Source organism: Anoplopoma fimbria, chromosome 16 (genome assembly GCF_027596085.1).
Source record: "Anoplopoma fimbria isolate UVic2021 breed Golden Eagle Sablefish chromosome 16, Afim_UVic_2022, whole genome shotgun sequence".
Lineage (NCBI taxonomy): Eukaryota > Metazoa > Chordata > Actinopteri > Perciformes > Anoplopomatidae > Anoplopoma > Anoplopoma fimbria.
Window position 1 is genome coordinate 18,984,639 of NC_072464.1, and position 15,956 is coordinate 19,000,594.

The 15,956-nt window shown below is 40.6% G+C and overlaps 1 protein-coding gene across 1 annotated transcript in view; it reads right to left on the reverse strand.

Moving 5' to 3' along the window:
* Nucleotides 1-1,425: 1,425 nt before the first annotated feature.
* The window catches only part of fn1a (fibronectin 1a), a 31,873-nt gene continuing 17,342 nt past the window's right edge, over nucleotides 1,426-15,956 (reverse strand). The window contains exons 20-49 of the mRNA XM_054614681.1: nucleotides 15,622-15,885; nucleotides 15,375-15,469; nucleotides 14,840-15,008; nucleotides 14,612-14,698; nucleotides 14,115-14,306; nucleotides 13,192-13,464; nucleotides 12,366-12,480; nucleotides 12,141-12,217; nucleotides 11,959-12,048; nucleotides 11,505-11,771; nucleotides 11,287-11,403; nucleotides 10,923-11,087; nucleotides 10,672-10,827; nucleotides 10,410-10,523; nucleotides 10,015-10,284; nucleotides 9,617-9,828; nucleotides 9,151-9,238; nucleotides 8,772-8,957; nucleotides 8,548-8,637; nucleotides 8,143-8,334; nucleotides 7,921-8,010; nucleotides 6,645-6,753; nucleotides 6,271-6,490; nucleotides 5,842-6,012; nucleotides 5,605-5,743; nucleotides 5,147-5,314; nucleotides 4,156-4,281; nucleotides 3,906-4,012; nucleotides 3,633-3,752; nucleotides 1,426-2,826 (exon numbers count right to left, since the gene is read on the reverse strand). Coding sequence (XP_054470656.1) covers nucleotides 2,758-2,826; nucleotides 3,633-3,752; nucleotides 3,906-4,012; nucleotides 4,156-4,281; nucleotides 5,147-5,314; nucleotides 5,605-5,743; nucleotides 5,842-6,012; nucleotides 6,271-6,490; nucleotides 6,645-6,753; nucleotides 7,921-8,010; nucleotides 8,143-8,334; nucleotides 8,548-8,637; nucleotides 8,772-8,957; nucleotides 9,151-9,238; nucleotides 9,617-9,828; nucleotides 10,015-10,284; nucleotides 10,410-10,523; nucleotides 10,672-10,827; nucleotides 10,923-11,087; nucleotides 11,287-11,403; nucleotides 11,505-11,771; nucleotides 11,959-12,048; nucleotides 12,141-12,217; nucleotides 12,366-12,480; nucleotides 13,192-13,464; nucleotides 14,115-14,306; nucleotides 14,612-14,698; nucleotides 14,840-15,008; nucleotides 15,375-15,469; nucleotides 15,622-15,885 — 4,538 coding nt within the window. The 3' untranslated portion in view covers nucleotides 1,426-2,757. The remainder of the gene's footprint in view (nucleotides 2,827-3,632; nucleotides 3,753-3,905; nucleotides 4,013-4,155; nucleotides 4,282-5,146; nucleotides 5,315-5,604; nucleotides 5,744-5,841; nucleotides 6,013-6,270; nucleotides 6,491-6,644; nucleotides 6,754-7,920; nucleotides 8,011-8,142; nucleotides 8,335-8,547; nucleotides 8,638-8,771; nucleotides 8,958-9,150; nucleotides 9,239-9,616; nucleotides 9,829-10,014; nucleotides 10,285-10,409; nucleotides 10,524-10,671; nucleotides 10,828-10,922; nucleotides 11,088-11,286; nucleotides 11,404-11,504; nucleotides 11,772-11,958; nucleotides 12,049-12,140; nucleotides 12,218-12,365; nucleotides 12,481-13,191; nucleotides 13,465-14,114; nucleotides 14,307-14,611; nucleotides 14,699-14,839; nucleotides 15,009-15,374; nucleotides 15,470-15,621; nucleotides 15,886-15,956) is intronic.

A 15,956-nucleotide genomic window follows, 5' to 3' on the forward strand; every position in this document is an offset into this window, starting at 1 on the left:
CACACCTTCTCATTCAATGGTTTTTCTTTATTTTTATATTTTTTTCTACATTGTAGATTAATATTGAAGACATCCAAACTATGAAGGAACACATATGGAATTATGTGGTAAACAAATGCTCAACAAACCAGAATATGTTTTATATTTTAGATTCTTCAAAGTAGTTGAACTGGTACTGTATATATATATATATATTATATTATATATATGTATATATATATATATTTATATATATGTGTGTGTGTGTGTGTAATACAGTACCAGTTTGGACACACCTTCTCATTCAACTACTTTGAAGAATCTAAAATATAAAACATATTCTGGTTTGTTGAGCACTGGTACTGTATATACACACACACACACATATATATATATATATATATATATATACAGTACCAGTCAAAAGTTTGGACACACCTTCTCATTCAACTACTTTGAAGAATCTAAAATATAAAACATATTCTGGTTTTGTTGAGCATTTGTTTGTTTACCACATAATTGTGTTCCTTCATAGTTTGGATGTCTTCAATATTAATCTAAAAAATAAAAATAAAGAAAAACCCTTGAATGAGAAGGTGTGTCCAAACTTTTGACTGGTACTGTACATATATTATTTTATAGTTTTCACATCTTTATATATCATTTTATTCATTTGTTTGTTAAATACATATTTCTTCAGTTGAAAACAAAAACGCATGCTGTCCACCTGAGTGGACATGTACAAATATCTTTAAAAAAGATGGATTAAAAAAAAATAAAGTTCAAATCTTGTTTTTCATGCCTAAAGAGCAATAAAAACACTCATGACTGAGGTTGTCATAATTCATTCATGAAAGGGTGAAAGAGTTAGTGCTAGTTTAAAACAATATAAACAATCCTTTAAAGGTATAAACAATCCTTTAAAGGTAGTCCCTAATTGTTGACAATTAGGAAGGAACATCAGATGATGTATGAACATGTGTTATCTTTCTGGCACTACCATTAATTTAAGTTTTTATTGTGAAAGATATACACAAGAACGATTTCCCGCAATTATATTCTGAAGGAGAGACACGTAAACCGGAAATGAGGCTGAACCAATCAGAGCTTCCACAGGGGAGTGGGAGTTCCGGTTTAGGGTTTTGCTTTTCAGAATAAAAGCGCAGTCCTTCCACATTTCAATGGCTTGTGGAATCGAAAGATGGTTAAAATCCTTATTTTATATCGTATTAATGTATGTGGTTGTTACAGGTTATTATCGCCTTATATTTCTCTAACATTTTCTCTGTTAATCATTTCAGTTCATACAAAAAACACAGCCTGTTTCTTGTACACCTGTACAAAACACAAGTCTGTATATCAGCTTCACTTAACATAATTAATGTGGAAAATACTCATTCCCCCTGACAAAAAACAAACAAACAAACAGCCATTTGGGTTGTTTTTTTCAGTTTATTAAAAAGATTCAGTCCACAGTAGTTCAGATTTTGGCAACAATATAAAAACAAGTTAATCAAAAATAAAGTGTACACCCCAAAAAAGCATTAAACAAAATGCCTGAATAAAAGGGATAAATAAAAGAAATGAATTAAAAAATAAACTAAAAATACAAACATGTATGTAATTGAAAGGCATTTCACTTGGAAATAAACTTTTATTTTTTGTTGAAATAACAGTTTTATTTTTGGTCAGTCTGCTTTTGCTTTATAGATTTCATAGGTGCTAAACCTTATGTACTTTTAAAATATCCACACTACAGATCAGAGAATCACATCTACATGTTGACAAGAGCCTATGCTGAAATAATAGCAAGGCAACGTTTTGTAATACCAACTCAAAAGTAACAGTGCTTATCTTTTTAAGGAAAATTTGTTGTTTTGATTTTGTCATCTTGTAATCTTGTAATGTTAAGAGAACTCTTAGTGACCTGTTGCTCTGCTCATCTAAATAGCAGGACACTGATGGCGGAGAGGCAGAAAGGACACTTTCAGTACTGTAAAGCTTTTACAACTGTAATCTCCATTCCAAAGAATGTTGATTCAAGTTAATAAAAACTGTCTAATAAAAATCTGACTTTAACTGTGATGTCATATCTGACGCTCAAGCTGAGACAGGACAACCGTAAAAAATACTGTATGGCTATGGAGTTTGTTTGCAATAATCTCACACTCTTTAGAAAATCTAAAAGAACCAAAAGATGCATTGTACCATTATTATTTTCTGAATATTCATTAGTCACAGTGACACAAAAATACAGTTATCAGGGAACATCATAATATAAAATCAGATACATTTGGTTTGTTTTGTCTTGGTCAAAGGAAATTATTGGTCATGGAATGTTTTAAAATATATTTTTTGGAAATACCCTTGAAAACACCCAACAGTTAAAATACCGAACAACACTGCATGTGGTATGTGTGAGTGTGTCAACAGTTTGTTTGGGGGTAGGCAAGTTTGAGGTGATAAAGCAGCAGGATTTGTGCTCTAGATTGATGTGAAAAAAATCCTTGGATGAAGAAATCCTTTTTTTTTCTACTGAAGAAGAAAGGACCACAACCAACGTGAAAAGTTGAACAGATCTTTGAAAAGGCACAGAGGTTGGTGTAGAAAAGTCTTGTTAAGGCACTTAAATTTGGTGAGGGGAAACCTTTAAGGCAAAGGTCTGATGGAAATGTCTTCTTGTAATGAAAACAGGAGGAGGCTTCCTTCTTGAAGTGGTATCAACGCTGTAAGGGGTCTCACTTCTTCATCCTCCTTTACTCGCATTTCCCCTCTTCTCTACTCCAAGGGCTGCTGAGCGTCTGCAAGCAGCTCCGGCCTCAAACATTCAATCGGACACTGGATGTTCTGGAGAGCAGAAAAGGGAGAAGAGATGTTTTATTAGTTTTGACTGGATCTTAAAGATTAGTTCGGGACCCACAGGTGGGATAGAGGACATTTTATTTGGTTATCCAAATATCTTTCATGGTCTTTTATTTAACATTTATCTCTGCAGTAAACCTTTGAGCCACATGAGGGAGCTTAAATGTTAATATTGTACCGATATTTGTAATCTATTTATATCATTGAATATAATAAGAAAGCATACATTCTGTTTGTTTTATTGAAGATATCATAGAATGAGATAGCCGCCTAAATGCATTAATTTGGTCTCGTTTAAAAAGTTCTTAAAACGTTTCTATGTTTTCAATAACACACGCATAAAAATAAGTTGTGATTTAGTCAGTTTGAAATGGCTGGCTTAACCTTTCAAGATAATATAAAATGGCAGTAAAAATGATCAGAAATGTAAATTTACACACAATTTTGTGAGTGTTTAAATAAAATAAAAAAAGACAGATCACCGAAACTATGCTGAATTGAATACCTAATGCTTATGTAACAGGCTCAATTGAAAAGGGTGAGTAGATAAAAAATGTGACCACTTAAATTCAACAATACCTGGTTTATCTAAACATGTCTAAGTGGAAATCCATATGTAAAGTGGAGGGGTCAGTGGAGATGAATGAAACAAAGTCCTATTCAAATCAATTAGTTTGAGTATGTCTACAGTGTGTTTATATTTGTTGCTAAATTGTAATAATAATTTATGTATTTTTTTTCTTTATTTTAGAGCAGAATATTAGTAGTAAAACTTAAAGTGAGACACTGACCAGTTTGCGTAGAGCGTTTTCTCTGTAACGGTCGAAGACATCTGAATGAACAGGTTGAAGGAGGTCAGCGTCCACATCGGTCGGTCCTCCAGGCCTTCTGCAGTTCTCACAACGCCAGCCCTGAAGAGGAGGAGGGAGAGGATGAAGCACACGCACAAACACATAAAGCAGTTCTGATGGTAGTACACATTACCCATGAAGCAGCAGTGAATATGTTTGTGCGCACACACACACACACACACCACACACACGCACACACACAGTGTTACACACCTGTTGTCCTCCATAGCAGGTACACGTACAGATGGCGCCCAGGTATTCCTTCTGCCACTGGTTTCCCACCTGGTACATTTTCCCATCGTCATAACATGTCGACTCATCTGGAGGGTGAGAGTTACATATTAAAGATCAGAATTTTTTTAAATTTTTCTATTTCTCAATTGTCCTGTATCACAATACCTCAGGCCTGGCATAACAGGGAGTTTAGGATTACTTGTGTACGTGTGCACCAGTCTTTACTTACGGGGTTCACATTTGAATTCTCCCTTGCCGTTGCCCAGGCAGGTGCAGCTCATCATGTGACCGTTCTCAGCCTGGCGATCCCACTTCTCGCCGACGCGGTAGTTATTATTGTTGTCATGACACCACTCTGAAGGCGGGCAAAGATGTAGCATGAGAGAGAGAGAAAGCAAAAGAGAAGATCAAATTAGCAAGGGAGTGAGAAAAGAAATGCAAGAGGACGGCATGGAGAAGGTGGAAGGTTGGATTCAAAATGGAAGAGATGGGGAGAAGCAAAAAGTGAGTGACACCCAAACAACAATTCCCAAGAGCAAACTTTTTCTCTTCACACCGCAGGTAAAGATTCACAAAAACTGATTTTCAAAAAACATAATCTGCAAAATACATTTGTATATCAAACAACAACACATTATCACATCCTTTAAATTAGACAGAGCCCCAGTGGGTTTTACTGGTTCCCAGTTGAATACATTGTCCCAGTGGGGGGACACACGCATAGACATACAGACAGCAAAATGACATTGGACTTATGCGTATGGATGGTGATCTCAGTTTCTTGTATTGTCGTGTTAGCTCTATGGACAATACAAAGAACACTAAGAATACTTAGCTTTCTGCTGTGTGTGAGGTCTTCACAGTTCACAGAGGCAGAGCGGAGTGACCAACATGGGCAGACTACACACAGATACATACACTGCAAAGGCTGCCCATGCCATCATTTTATTACTGCGTGTTGCTGCACATAGAACTGTGAAATTCTATGGCTTTTCAACGGTAGCTAAGGAATTTATAAAGTGTATAATACAAAAATGTATTCATTGTTTTCTGTAGCACATAACTCCAACAAGTCTTTTCAGTTCTTATCAGTAACATATTCATTTTGTCTTATAAATTCCTCTTGCGTAAATCACATAGAATTATTTGATGTGTAATTCCATGGTGTGTTGCGGGGCGTTTGCAAAGCATGCTGGGATGGGGGTTATTAAGCCACTCACTGGATGAATCACATCTAAAATGGCCACTGCCGAGCCCAAGGCAGCGGCACCACAGCTTGAAGCCCGTCTCAGACATGCGCTCCCACTCTGAGCCCAACTCGTGGTACGTCTGTGTGAATGTGTCGTAACACACATCCCGGTTGCCGGAAATGGGGATTTCACCTGGAACTAAAGGATGGATAAATAAAAAAATTATTAAAATGGAACCAACAGATGTGGTTTGCCTTGACTCAAACAGATTATACACACAATATGCTCCATCATTTGATTTAAATGTTACATTTATAAAATTCTTCACATTTATACATTGACATTACAGTGTCTCTATACATTTACTTTTCATGTTGAAATATTGTATAAATAATTAATATTTGTCCATACATGTGCAACTTAGTAATGCATATTACACTTTAAACATATCAAACTTTATTGTCAATGTCAAGTGTGGTCTACTGTACCAGCATTGCCAACGGTTACGACTTCCTCCAAAACCTTCTCTTTAGTCCCGCCCCTCATGGCCTCTACTACGACGTTATAGGAAGCTCCGGATGTCAATCCAATCAGTGTGGCACTGTTGGAGGTGCCAGGAAGACGCATCTATATGGAGGAAGAGCAAGTTAAAAAGTGGTTCTTACATCTCCAGCGGTAAATATATATGTGTGTATGTCTGTGAGAGACAATGTGTGTGCGTGTACCTGAAAGCCTCTTTCCTCCAGGTGTGTAATAGGATTACAGGACACCTCGTACTCTGAAGTGTGAGGAATGCCAGACCAGGAGATGGTTGTGATTGTCCGTGCTTCTTGGGGTAAATCTGTTTCATTGTCAGGGAAACCAAACGCAAGACCTGGCAGGGGACCATCGCTCACCTACAGGATCAAAGAGGTACAGTACGGAGATAATGTTGAGTCATAAACCATCAAAATGTCACATTTACACTTTTATGTTAAATATGGATTGACAGCACCCTGCCGTTAAGCTACTGTTTAAGTTCTATATTTCTGAATTAAAGAACAGCTTCTTATCATGAACTGAAGAGTTAAACTTAAGATAATCGAAATCTAAATAATAGTGGATTGAAATAACATTTTCACATCAGATTCACAGATATTTTGAGTCTTACACACCTTGACCAAGGGTACTCTGTTTCCATCAGGGCCTGCTACAGGAATATAGATCAGAGGTTCTCTGAGAGTCGGTCTCTGGCCTTCTCTGGATCCACTGAAGGGGCCATGAAGTCCGTTATTAGGGCCTAGGTTCTGGTACTCAGTATAGATGTGCTGGCCCTGCTGGCCTGGTTGGTTCTGGCCACTAGTACCAGCCAAGTGAACATGGTTGGTGTCAAAACTGCACACAGAAAAAAAAGAGAGGGTTGAGGAAAGAATAACAACAGGAGATACAAATGGGAACATGAACGAATGAAGTTCAAAAGCACAGTTTCTCTCTTTTTGGTCTTTTTGTTGTAAATCAATAGTTTTAGTATGATCATTCAGGTTCTTACATCTTGTCATCGAAGGACTCTGGAACATCCAGGATGTCGGTGGTGGGTCGGTGAGGAACAGGAAGCTGAGGCAGCTCGGGGACCAACAGCTGATGATCCAGAGCCGGCTCTGTTGGAGAGGAGACATACAGTATGTATGCTAGCTGTTATAAGCAAGCAGGGCAAAGCAAATGTACAGATCCACTAGCTGGACTTTCAGCAGGTAAAAACACAAGATGCTTGTGTTTCCACTGTGATGCTGGGGAAACCCATTAAAAGCTGGCTGTCTTTGAATAGTTCTAAAATACTTTTCAAGAGGAAAACTGAAATATAACAAAGATTTTCAGTGTGAAAAGCCCAGATATTTCATATATTTGATTCCAATGTTTACATTCCAAACTTTGTTGGTTGTATAGTTGTTAACAGGGCCCTTTTAGGTGGATGTAATTAAAATGAAATGTTTTGCTCCGAATGGGTTTGCTGAATAGTCTTTACTAGCTATGGTAATGTTATTATGAAACATAGATTTGTGGTTTGAGATTACTCCAGCTGGTTAGTTGCAGCCCATTTTGACGAAAGAAGTGTCCGAAGTGTAGATTTTCCCATGAGGGATTTTCGACATCTTAACATCAGTGTTTATTATGGAAGAATATAAATGACAATCAATGTCAGGGGCTATAGGCTGTTATTCTACATGAGCAGCAGTTAGACAAGAAAGCCAGTAGAGGGCAGCAGTGCATAGCTCTCAAACATATAGCAATAGTTAATATGTGGCAATTGCATCTTACAGAAACAATTTGTGCGGTTATGGCTTTAAAACAAGTTACAGGAGAAAAAAACAACTAAAAGCGTCTGTAAGAGAAGGTATTCTTCATTGCAACAATCATGACAAAGAAGCATAACCAGACCAAGTTCCCTCCTCCAGATGAGACACAAGATTACCTCAACTATTTAGTGCAATTCTTAGCACAATCCCTGAATGTGGCTAATATAAAAGGTCGAATTTTATAGTGTTATGAACACTTTTGTGAGCAGAATTAGATAGCATGTAGTTTTTATACTACAGCACCAGTATATCATAATCTAAGATGAAAGGATGACAGGGATAACGTTTTCGTCAATGCCCTGTTTCTCAAAAATGACATCTGAATGTAGAATAGAATGACTAAAAATGTCCTTATGATTTTCAACAAAGGAGTAAACTTCACTGAAATAAAAAGAAAAAAAATGTCAAAGATAAAGAGCTAAAGTTAGCAGGGTCCATTGGTGCTAGCAGGTGGATCATGGGTTTACTTACGTGTTCTGGCTTTTCCCACTAGAGGTGTGCTTCTCAAAGAATTCTGCAGCGCGACAATCTTAATGACATACTCGGTTCCTGGCTTCAGACCTATCCACAAACACAACAAATACACAAAAAGTTATGATCAATTGTTGTTTGCCACAATTTATAATCACTGCATTGGCATGTACGTAGGTTCTATTCTGTCAGTGTACAGTAAATCTCATGCTCCACGCTCACCATTGATAATGGCGTAGCTCTGGCCTGCATGGGGTCTGGGGATAACCTCTCGAGGCAGAGCCCCGGCCTCATCATAGGTGACATAATACCCAGTAACCCCTGGGCTGCGTGATGGCTCCCAGGTGAAAGCGATGCTGTTGGGGTTCAGGGAGGTAAAGCGGATGTTGTTGGGCGGCATGACCACGGGTTTGGCTGGAAGAGACAGAAAGGAAACTCAATACTCGTAAAAACTCAAGCTGCTATCTTCATTTCCCTGAATAAATACTGGAACGTATCCCACATTGATAAAGTATTTTGTTGTTACCAATATTATGTTTCTTACCGTCACGACAAAGATGTAACATTTCACACTTATAGTAATGTACTACTCTTGACTGACGCTGTAGGATATAAATGAATGGTTACCTGTGGTGGCAGTGAGTGTGAGAGGTGCGCTGCGTCCGTTTCCTTTCAGTGTATAGATGTTGATCTTGTAATTGGTGCCTGGCTCCAGACCTGAAGTGAAGAAAGAGTGAAAGTTTTGTGAGCTTTTGTGTTGTAACACAAGATATCTGACGTTATGATGAATTATGAAAAATATTCTTACACTACATCTTTGTGCATGCTTGTACATTCTCATATCTGTGTACCTGTAATAACGAAGGAGCGCGAGTCAGGGCCGGTGGTCTTTTGGATTGGTATGTAGCCTGAAGAGGAGGTGGTGGGAGTGGCCTCAACCAGGAAGCCAGAGATGGTTTCTGTCTTGGAGCGCCATGTCAGGGTGATGGAAGAGTCGTTAACGTCGGAGATACGTACGCGACGAGGGGGGCTGATATCTTCAGGTAGTTGAGGAAAGAGAGAGAAAGTGAGGGTGAGAACAAACAAAACCGGGAGTGAGAGAGTGTATATTTTTTTTAGTTTGGGATAAGCTCGCTTTGCACAACACAAGAATGCCATCGCTCTGTTTTCATGCATCAAAACATTCCATTCATTATTCAGAATTTCACAATTCATGAGTTACAAACTCACTCTCCAGGGTGGTGACCTCTCCTTGGACTGGCCTGCTGGTCAGAGAGTTTTTCAAGGCATAAACATGGATTTCATATGCCGTTGCAATCTAAGGGAGATGGAGAAAAAGACCCTTTAGTCTCTCACAGTTTATGCAGTTGAAGTATACTGTCTGCAGCTACAATCATAACTGTTTGTGCATGTGTATGCATGTGTGCCCACAGGTATGTAAATCTGCCTATGAATCACATTTTGAAAACCCTGCACATTTTTTCTTAGTTCTGCTTTTGTTGCAAAGGATAAAATTCAATGTAATGGACGTCTCTTTAAGTCCATTTTCATACTCTAATAACTAATAAAATAGATGGAAACCAATGGGTATCTGGAAGGTGGAGACCTCCTGTAAACTAGATTAAAATTGCTGTTAATGTAGAAGGTACTGCACTAAATTATAGTCCTTGGTTCAGACTCACAGAGCCACACTCACCATGAGGCCAGAGATGTGAGCCTGTGTGGTATCTGGGGCCAAGTTGATCTCCTTGGTAGGTCCGCTTTTGTTCTTTGGGTTAACCACCACACGGTAGCCTGTGAGGCCCGTTAGGCCATTTAGTCGGTTTTCCTGACCCGGCACAGCCCAGCGCATGGTGAAAGAGGTAGGGCTAACCTGGGAGAACTGGAGGTTGGTGGGGGGTGAGATGGCTGTGGGGGGGAAGAAGATAAAACGAGGGTTAAATGGAGACAGTACTCACAGTATTAGCAGAGGGAGGTGCTCATAAAAGGAATTTTACCTTATATAATATGCTCACTTTAGCTTTCACTTTTCTTATCTGTATCAATTTTTTTACTTTTAATATAGAACATCTAAACGCTTATTTCCTTCCATACCTGTAGCTTGTGTCCCGACCAGTGGTGTGCTGGCTGTGTCATCATGCACAGCAATGACCTTCACTGTGTATTCAGTGCCGGGTTGCAGACCATGGATAACAGTAGACTCGGCATCTCCTCGAGGAGCAGGGCGCAGCTCTCTCTCACCCTCCTCCGAACTGGAATACAAGACCCGGTAAGAGGTGACGATTCCCTCAGGACTGTCCCAGGTGATCCGCAGTGAGGTGGAGTCGATGTCTGAGAAGGTCAGGTCCTTTGGACGGTCTACATCTAAAAAAAAAAATGAGAGCAGAGAGAAAGGTGGCAAGGTAGTGGGGTTAGAGAAGTTTTTTATTATATGCAATTTTGGTTAACAATATTTCACAAATGTTTTTCAAGAAAGTGTACACCCTTACTTGTTAAAGCATTCACCACCACTGGAGAGCTCTCTCCATCTTGTCCAAGAGCATATACACTCAAAACGTACTCTACTGTGGGCATCAGTCCTGAGAAAGTAATCTCTGTCTGGTCTGGAAAAGAAAAGAAAAACAGGGACGAAAGAGACGTTAGTTTAGCTTCATACTTTCCTAAACTAAGAAAGAAGAACAAATTAAAATCTAGTCAACTTCAAAATAGTGATAAAGACTAAATACTGGAGTATTTGGTCAAACACCGTACCTGGAGCCACCACCTCAGTGAAAGACTGCCCTTGTCCATTTCTGGGGACCCCAGTCACCCTGTATCCCTTGATTGGGCCCTGGGCAGGGCTCCACTTCACTGTGACACTGTTGTCATTCACCTCCATCACCTCCATTTCAGAGGGGGATTCAACGCCTAGAGGAGGAGGAAGAAGAGATGAAGACTGTGAGTGGAAATATGGGGAAGCAGGATAATAACTAACTGTTTTATGTCTCTCAGAGAGAGTGTACCTGTCTTGTGCATGACATAGATTGGGGTGCTGGAGGCGGGGCTGTCTCCTCTACCAGTCACAGCGTAGACAGTGACGGTGTAGTCGGTACCAGGCTTCAGGTTATTGATGGTGACAGTGGACTGAGAGCCAGGCACTGTGAACTCCTTGGGATTACTGTGACCTCCTGGATAAAGAATGATAATGTGATTAATGTTTGAGAAAGCAATATTTGAATACGCAAGAGACTGATGAACGGTTCAGTGACAGGAAACTCGAACTGCAAAAAAAAAAAATCCATAATAAATAAACAAATACAATCAGAGAATTACTGTTTCCCGGCAAAAAAAAAAGAATTGCATCTTAAACCATTAATGCTAGCTCACCACTCTCTCCATGAGTGATCCTGTAGTAGCGCACAGTGACAGGTGGGGCGTCCCAGCGGACGGTGATGCTGGTGGGGGAGGAGTCGAGGACTTCCAGGTCTGTGGGAGCATCAGAGACTGGAGAGAGAGAGAGTGAACATTAATGAACAACATGATGACAATGATGAGAACATGGTAAGTAACTGGAGGAAACAAAGTATTTAATAAGGATTACATACTTGTCTTCTGCTTCCCGCTGAGCGGCAGGCTCTCTTGGGCCCCGCTCACTGAGTAGATGTTGACCAGGTACTCTGTGTCAGCAGTGAGTCCTGTCAGGGTGAAGTGGTTCCTGGATGGGGGCAGCCTCTCGTCCTTGGACCTCCCGCCGCTGACCATCTGGTAACGGATGCGGTAACCTGTGATCTTGCTCTGGGGAGCGAGCCAGTGGATGGTAAAGGAGTTGGTGAAGATCTCAGAGAACCGCAGGCCAACTGGGGAATCCAGAGCTGAAAATAAAAGGTTGGGAGATAAAGAGAAGGATGCATGGAGGTCATGAAACTGTTTTCTGAAAAGATTACCTAAATAATAACATTCATAGCATTTGCACCATGAAAAAGAAGCAGTTTAATTTGTGATTTCTGGATTTCGGGACTGATTTACCCCTGTTCTTAAATGAGATGATGTTAGACTAACCTGTTTTCTGGGTGCCGACGAGGGGCGAGCTCTCTCTCTGCTCATACACACACACCACGCTCACCAGATACTCTGTGTTAGGCAGCAAGTCTGTGGACAGTGAAGAAGTCATAAATACAAATGCCGTCCTTCTCTCTGCCTGTGCATTGCTGTGATTTTTTAGTTTTTTGGCTGTAACTTACTTCTTAGCACTACGTTGTTACTCTTCCCGTCTGCGCTGGTTTCTGTAATGTCATCTTCATCATCAATGGGATGATACCTGAATAATAAGGAGACCAACAGAGAGGAGTCATTGGTGTTGTCTTTTACATGGGGGTGCGCTAAAACCAGTGTGTCCTCAAGATAAAACCTGAATCAGAAATAAACAAATACTGAGCTTCAAAGGCATTTTATGTTTCTTCTCGTACCTGATGAGGAAGCTGCTGAGGTCAGCTGTGTTGGGGACAACGGGAGCGACCCAGGTGACTTGCATACTGTCTGGCCCAATCTGGCCAAAGCCCATATCAGTAGGTGCTGGTACAGCTATGGGAAAGAGAGAGCAGCTTAATTCAGAGTGTGTTCAAAAGGTATAAGTGGTGCAGAGTAAAAAATTGGGCCAGAGAATTGTGGTAGTTATATAAAAGAGGTAGGAGGGAAATATGGGAGGAAATAGATATGAAGAAGGAGAAACAAGAAAATATTTCACACTTTTTAAAGGACGAGTCTGTGTTTTATGTATGTGTGTGTGTGTGTGTGTGTGTGTGTGTGTGTGTGTGTGTGTGTGTGTGTGTGTGTGTGTGTGTGTGTGTGTGTGTGTGTGTGTGTGTGTGTCTGTGTGTGTGTGTCAGTGTAAATCCATCTGAAGTTTTACGACATCTTTAAAGTTAGAGAACAAGCAGCGTGTGCATCGGGGGGGCAAAATGAGCCTCAGTTTGATTAAACCCTGAAAACTAAAACCAGATGGTCCTCACATACACACAGAGGAATATTAAACTGACATCAGCAACTTAAGAGGTTTCCTTTAAAGAGTTATGTCTTCAGGTTAACAAGAACCTTATTACATTATATAAGTCAACACACACAATGTGATTTGTGACTTTCCCTCCCTAGCAACTGAGGTCACACTATCTATCTGCCTAAAGTATACTTTTATTAGTCTTATTTAAGACTGAATGGCTCCTCCAATAAGAACATGCATGTATTGTTGATGATATTAGTAGTAAAAGAAGATTTCTTTGGTTCAGTGGATCTTACAGGTCTGCTGAGTGACTGTGGTGGGCTCGCTCTCGCCGTTCTCCGTCACGGTGATCACACTGATGTCATAGTCGATACCAGGTTCCAGTCCGTAGACAGTATATTGTCCGGTCGTCGGCAGAACCAGGTCTTCAAAGATGGGTACGCTCTCGCCGGCTGCCACCACCGTGATCCTGTAACCAGTGATGGTTGTGGTGTTGAGCGGTGACCAGCGGAGACTGATGGTGGTGTCGCTCACGTCCCTGAAGGTGAGGTCTGTGAGCTTTGGGACTTCTGGGTAGGTGGATAGAGGATTGGAGGGAAAGGGAGGAGAAAGTAAAGAGAGAAGACAACAGGAACACCAAACAAATGACAGGCGGAGGTGAAGGGAAGAGGTTGGACATAAGGGCCAGAAAGAGGAAACCAAAAGACAACAAAGAGACAGGAGCAGTGGTCAGGGCAAGCATTGGAAACTGTCTCCTTCCAGTAGGGTGAGATATTTAACATATCACACCAATGGAAGAGTTAATGCAAAGATGCTTTTCCTGGTATATATTACCATCTAGTGAGGTTTCATCTGTTATTCAATGAAACGACTCCATTGATAATTTGGAATATACACACTGGCAAAATAGCATTAGTGTTGCAAAACAGTCCTATTTCTGTTTTGGACAGTCCTTTAGCTGCTGTTGCTAAGTTAGAGCAGTGATGCTAACACAGTAGTATATGTTAAATGTTGAAAGAAATTGTGTTATTTTAACATATTTACTTTCAACAGAATATATTATTGATACACAAACATTTCCCTATTCAATTAGCATGAGAATCAGACCAGATGCCCTGAAATTCTGATTCATTTTGCTTTCGCATGTTAAATATCCATACCTCATTGTCCCAAAAAAACCCATTAAAACACCAGGATTATGGGCTGTCCTCTCACTCACCTGGTGTAATGATAGTTGATATGGGAGTGCTCTCCATGTCATCCTTAACAGTAACAACACTGACGTTGTATTCCACTCCTGGACTGAGATTCTCCAGGGTGCAGGAGTTCTGTCCAGCCTCCACAAACTCCTCCAAACTGTTTCCTTGCTGCCCATTGGTGGGGGTGCATGTCACTCTGTAGCCAGTGATGTCTTAGAGAGGTAAAAAAAAAAGGAAGATTTAAATGGCGTGGAAAATGAGAAGAAGAAATGATGCATCAATGAGGAACAATAACATGCTGACATTTATACTTTGGCACTTCAATGACATTTTGCAAATGTCACAGCCAAGAGTGGTTTCAATAAAACTGGACTGTAGCTCACTGACAGATTGATTGATTTCATGAAAAAAGCACACAAAAGAGGCATAATTTTAAGCTGTTTAGATTGATTGATTTAAAGTGTTAAGTATGGCTTTATCCTTTATGTTTCAAGCACATCTGGGTATGTGTGTGTACCTGGTGTACTGGCTCCGTTCCATTGGACTGTGAGGTCTCCGGTGCCTGGGTTAGACTCCAGGTTCAGATCAGTAGGAGGAGACAGAGCTGGAAACGGAGAAGAAATCAGGTTTCAGAGGAGAAGGAGCGTTTAAAATAATTAAAAAGAAGACATGTTGGTGGAACAAACAAAACATCAGGCGATTAAGAGAACAGATAAGAATAAAAAGGTCATTGGTTTATTCTTACGTGTGATAACACGGCGTGTGATTGGGGTTCCCTGCTCATGGCCGTTTATAACAGGCTGGACGCTGTAGGTGTACTCCACTCCCGGAGTCAGACCAGAAACGTAAATACTTCCAGAGTCAGAGGTCACATCTCTGGGGGCTTCTCCGCCCTGACTAGGACGCACCGTCAACTGAAAGATAAATGCACACAGTGTCAGAGAGACGGCAGAGAGCGGGACATGGACTGTGGGGTACAGGAGGTAAAGGCCAGAGGTCAATGTTTTCCCAAGAACATGTAAGCCAGTAGAACATTCTCAACTCTGGTGTGACATACTCTGACCAATCAGATTTGAACCCTGAGGTCTGTAGTTCCCGTGTTATCTAACTCCAAAGGGGCCTACATTGAACTTTCCACAGCAAACGGAAAGGAAACCATTTACATCTGCAGACAATCAGACAATCCAGTTGTTCATTTTAAGGGAAAAGTCAGATTTATACATTTCTGGATGGTGGGATATTAAAACATGTTGTATGTTATATATTAGCAGAGAGTTTACCTTGTATTCAATGTGGGGAACTGGAGTCCAGGAGATGATAATGGAGGTGTCAGTCACATCAGTGCTGAAATGAGGAGCGTTGCCCATCGGCAGAGCTACAAACACAAGGAGAGTAAAAGTGTGTTCTGATCAGTTTTTGGGGTCATGGTATGTCAAGATATAAGCACCAGTGTGAAATGCAGCTTTTGAGCATATACACAGTGACCACACAGCTTTATACTCATTTGTCTATGCACCAGACACTCACTAGTGGTGAATACAGCGCTCTCTCCTTCACTCAGTGTATTCTCCTGCTCTGCATGTAGCGTAGCGGTGTACTCGGTGTCAGGCTTCAGGTTGAGGATGGTGTACTGAGAAAAGCGGGCAGGCAGGCGCAGCTGCTTGGGGTTAGAGCCCTCAATGGTGAGGAAGAGACGGTAGCCAGTGATTTTGGCACGAGGGGCATACCAAAACATCATGGCACTGTCCTCAGTCACATTGGAGAAATGGATATCTGTTGGAGCATCAGGCTCTAAAAAAAAAAGAAATGATTACACACTGTTAGATGTGGAATGATTGATTTGTAGAAGGAAACATTTGGTT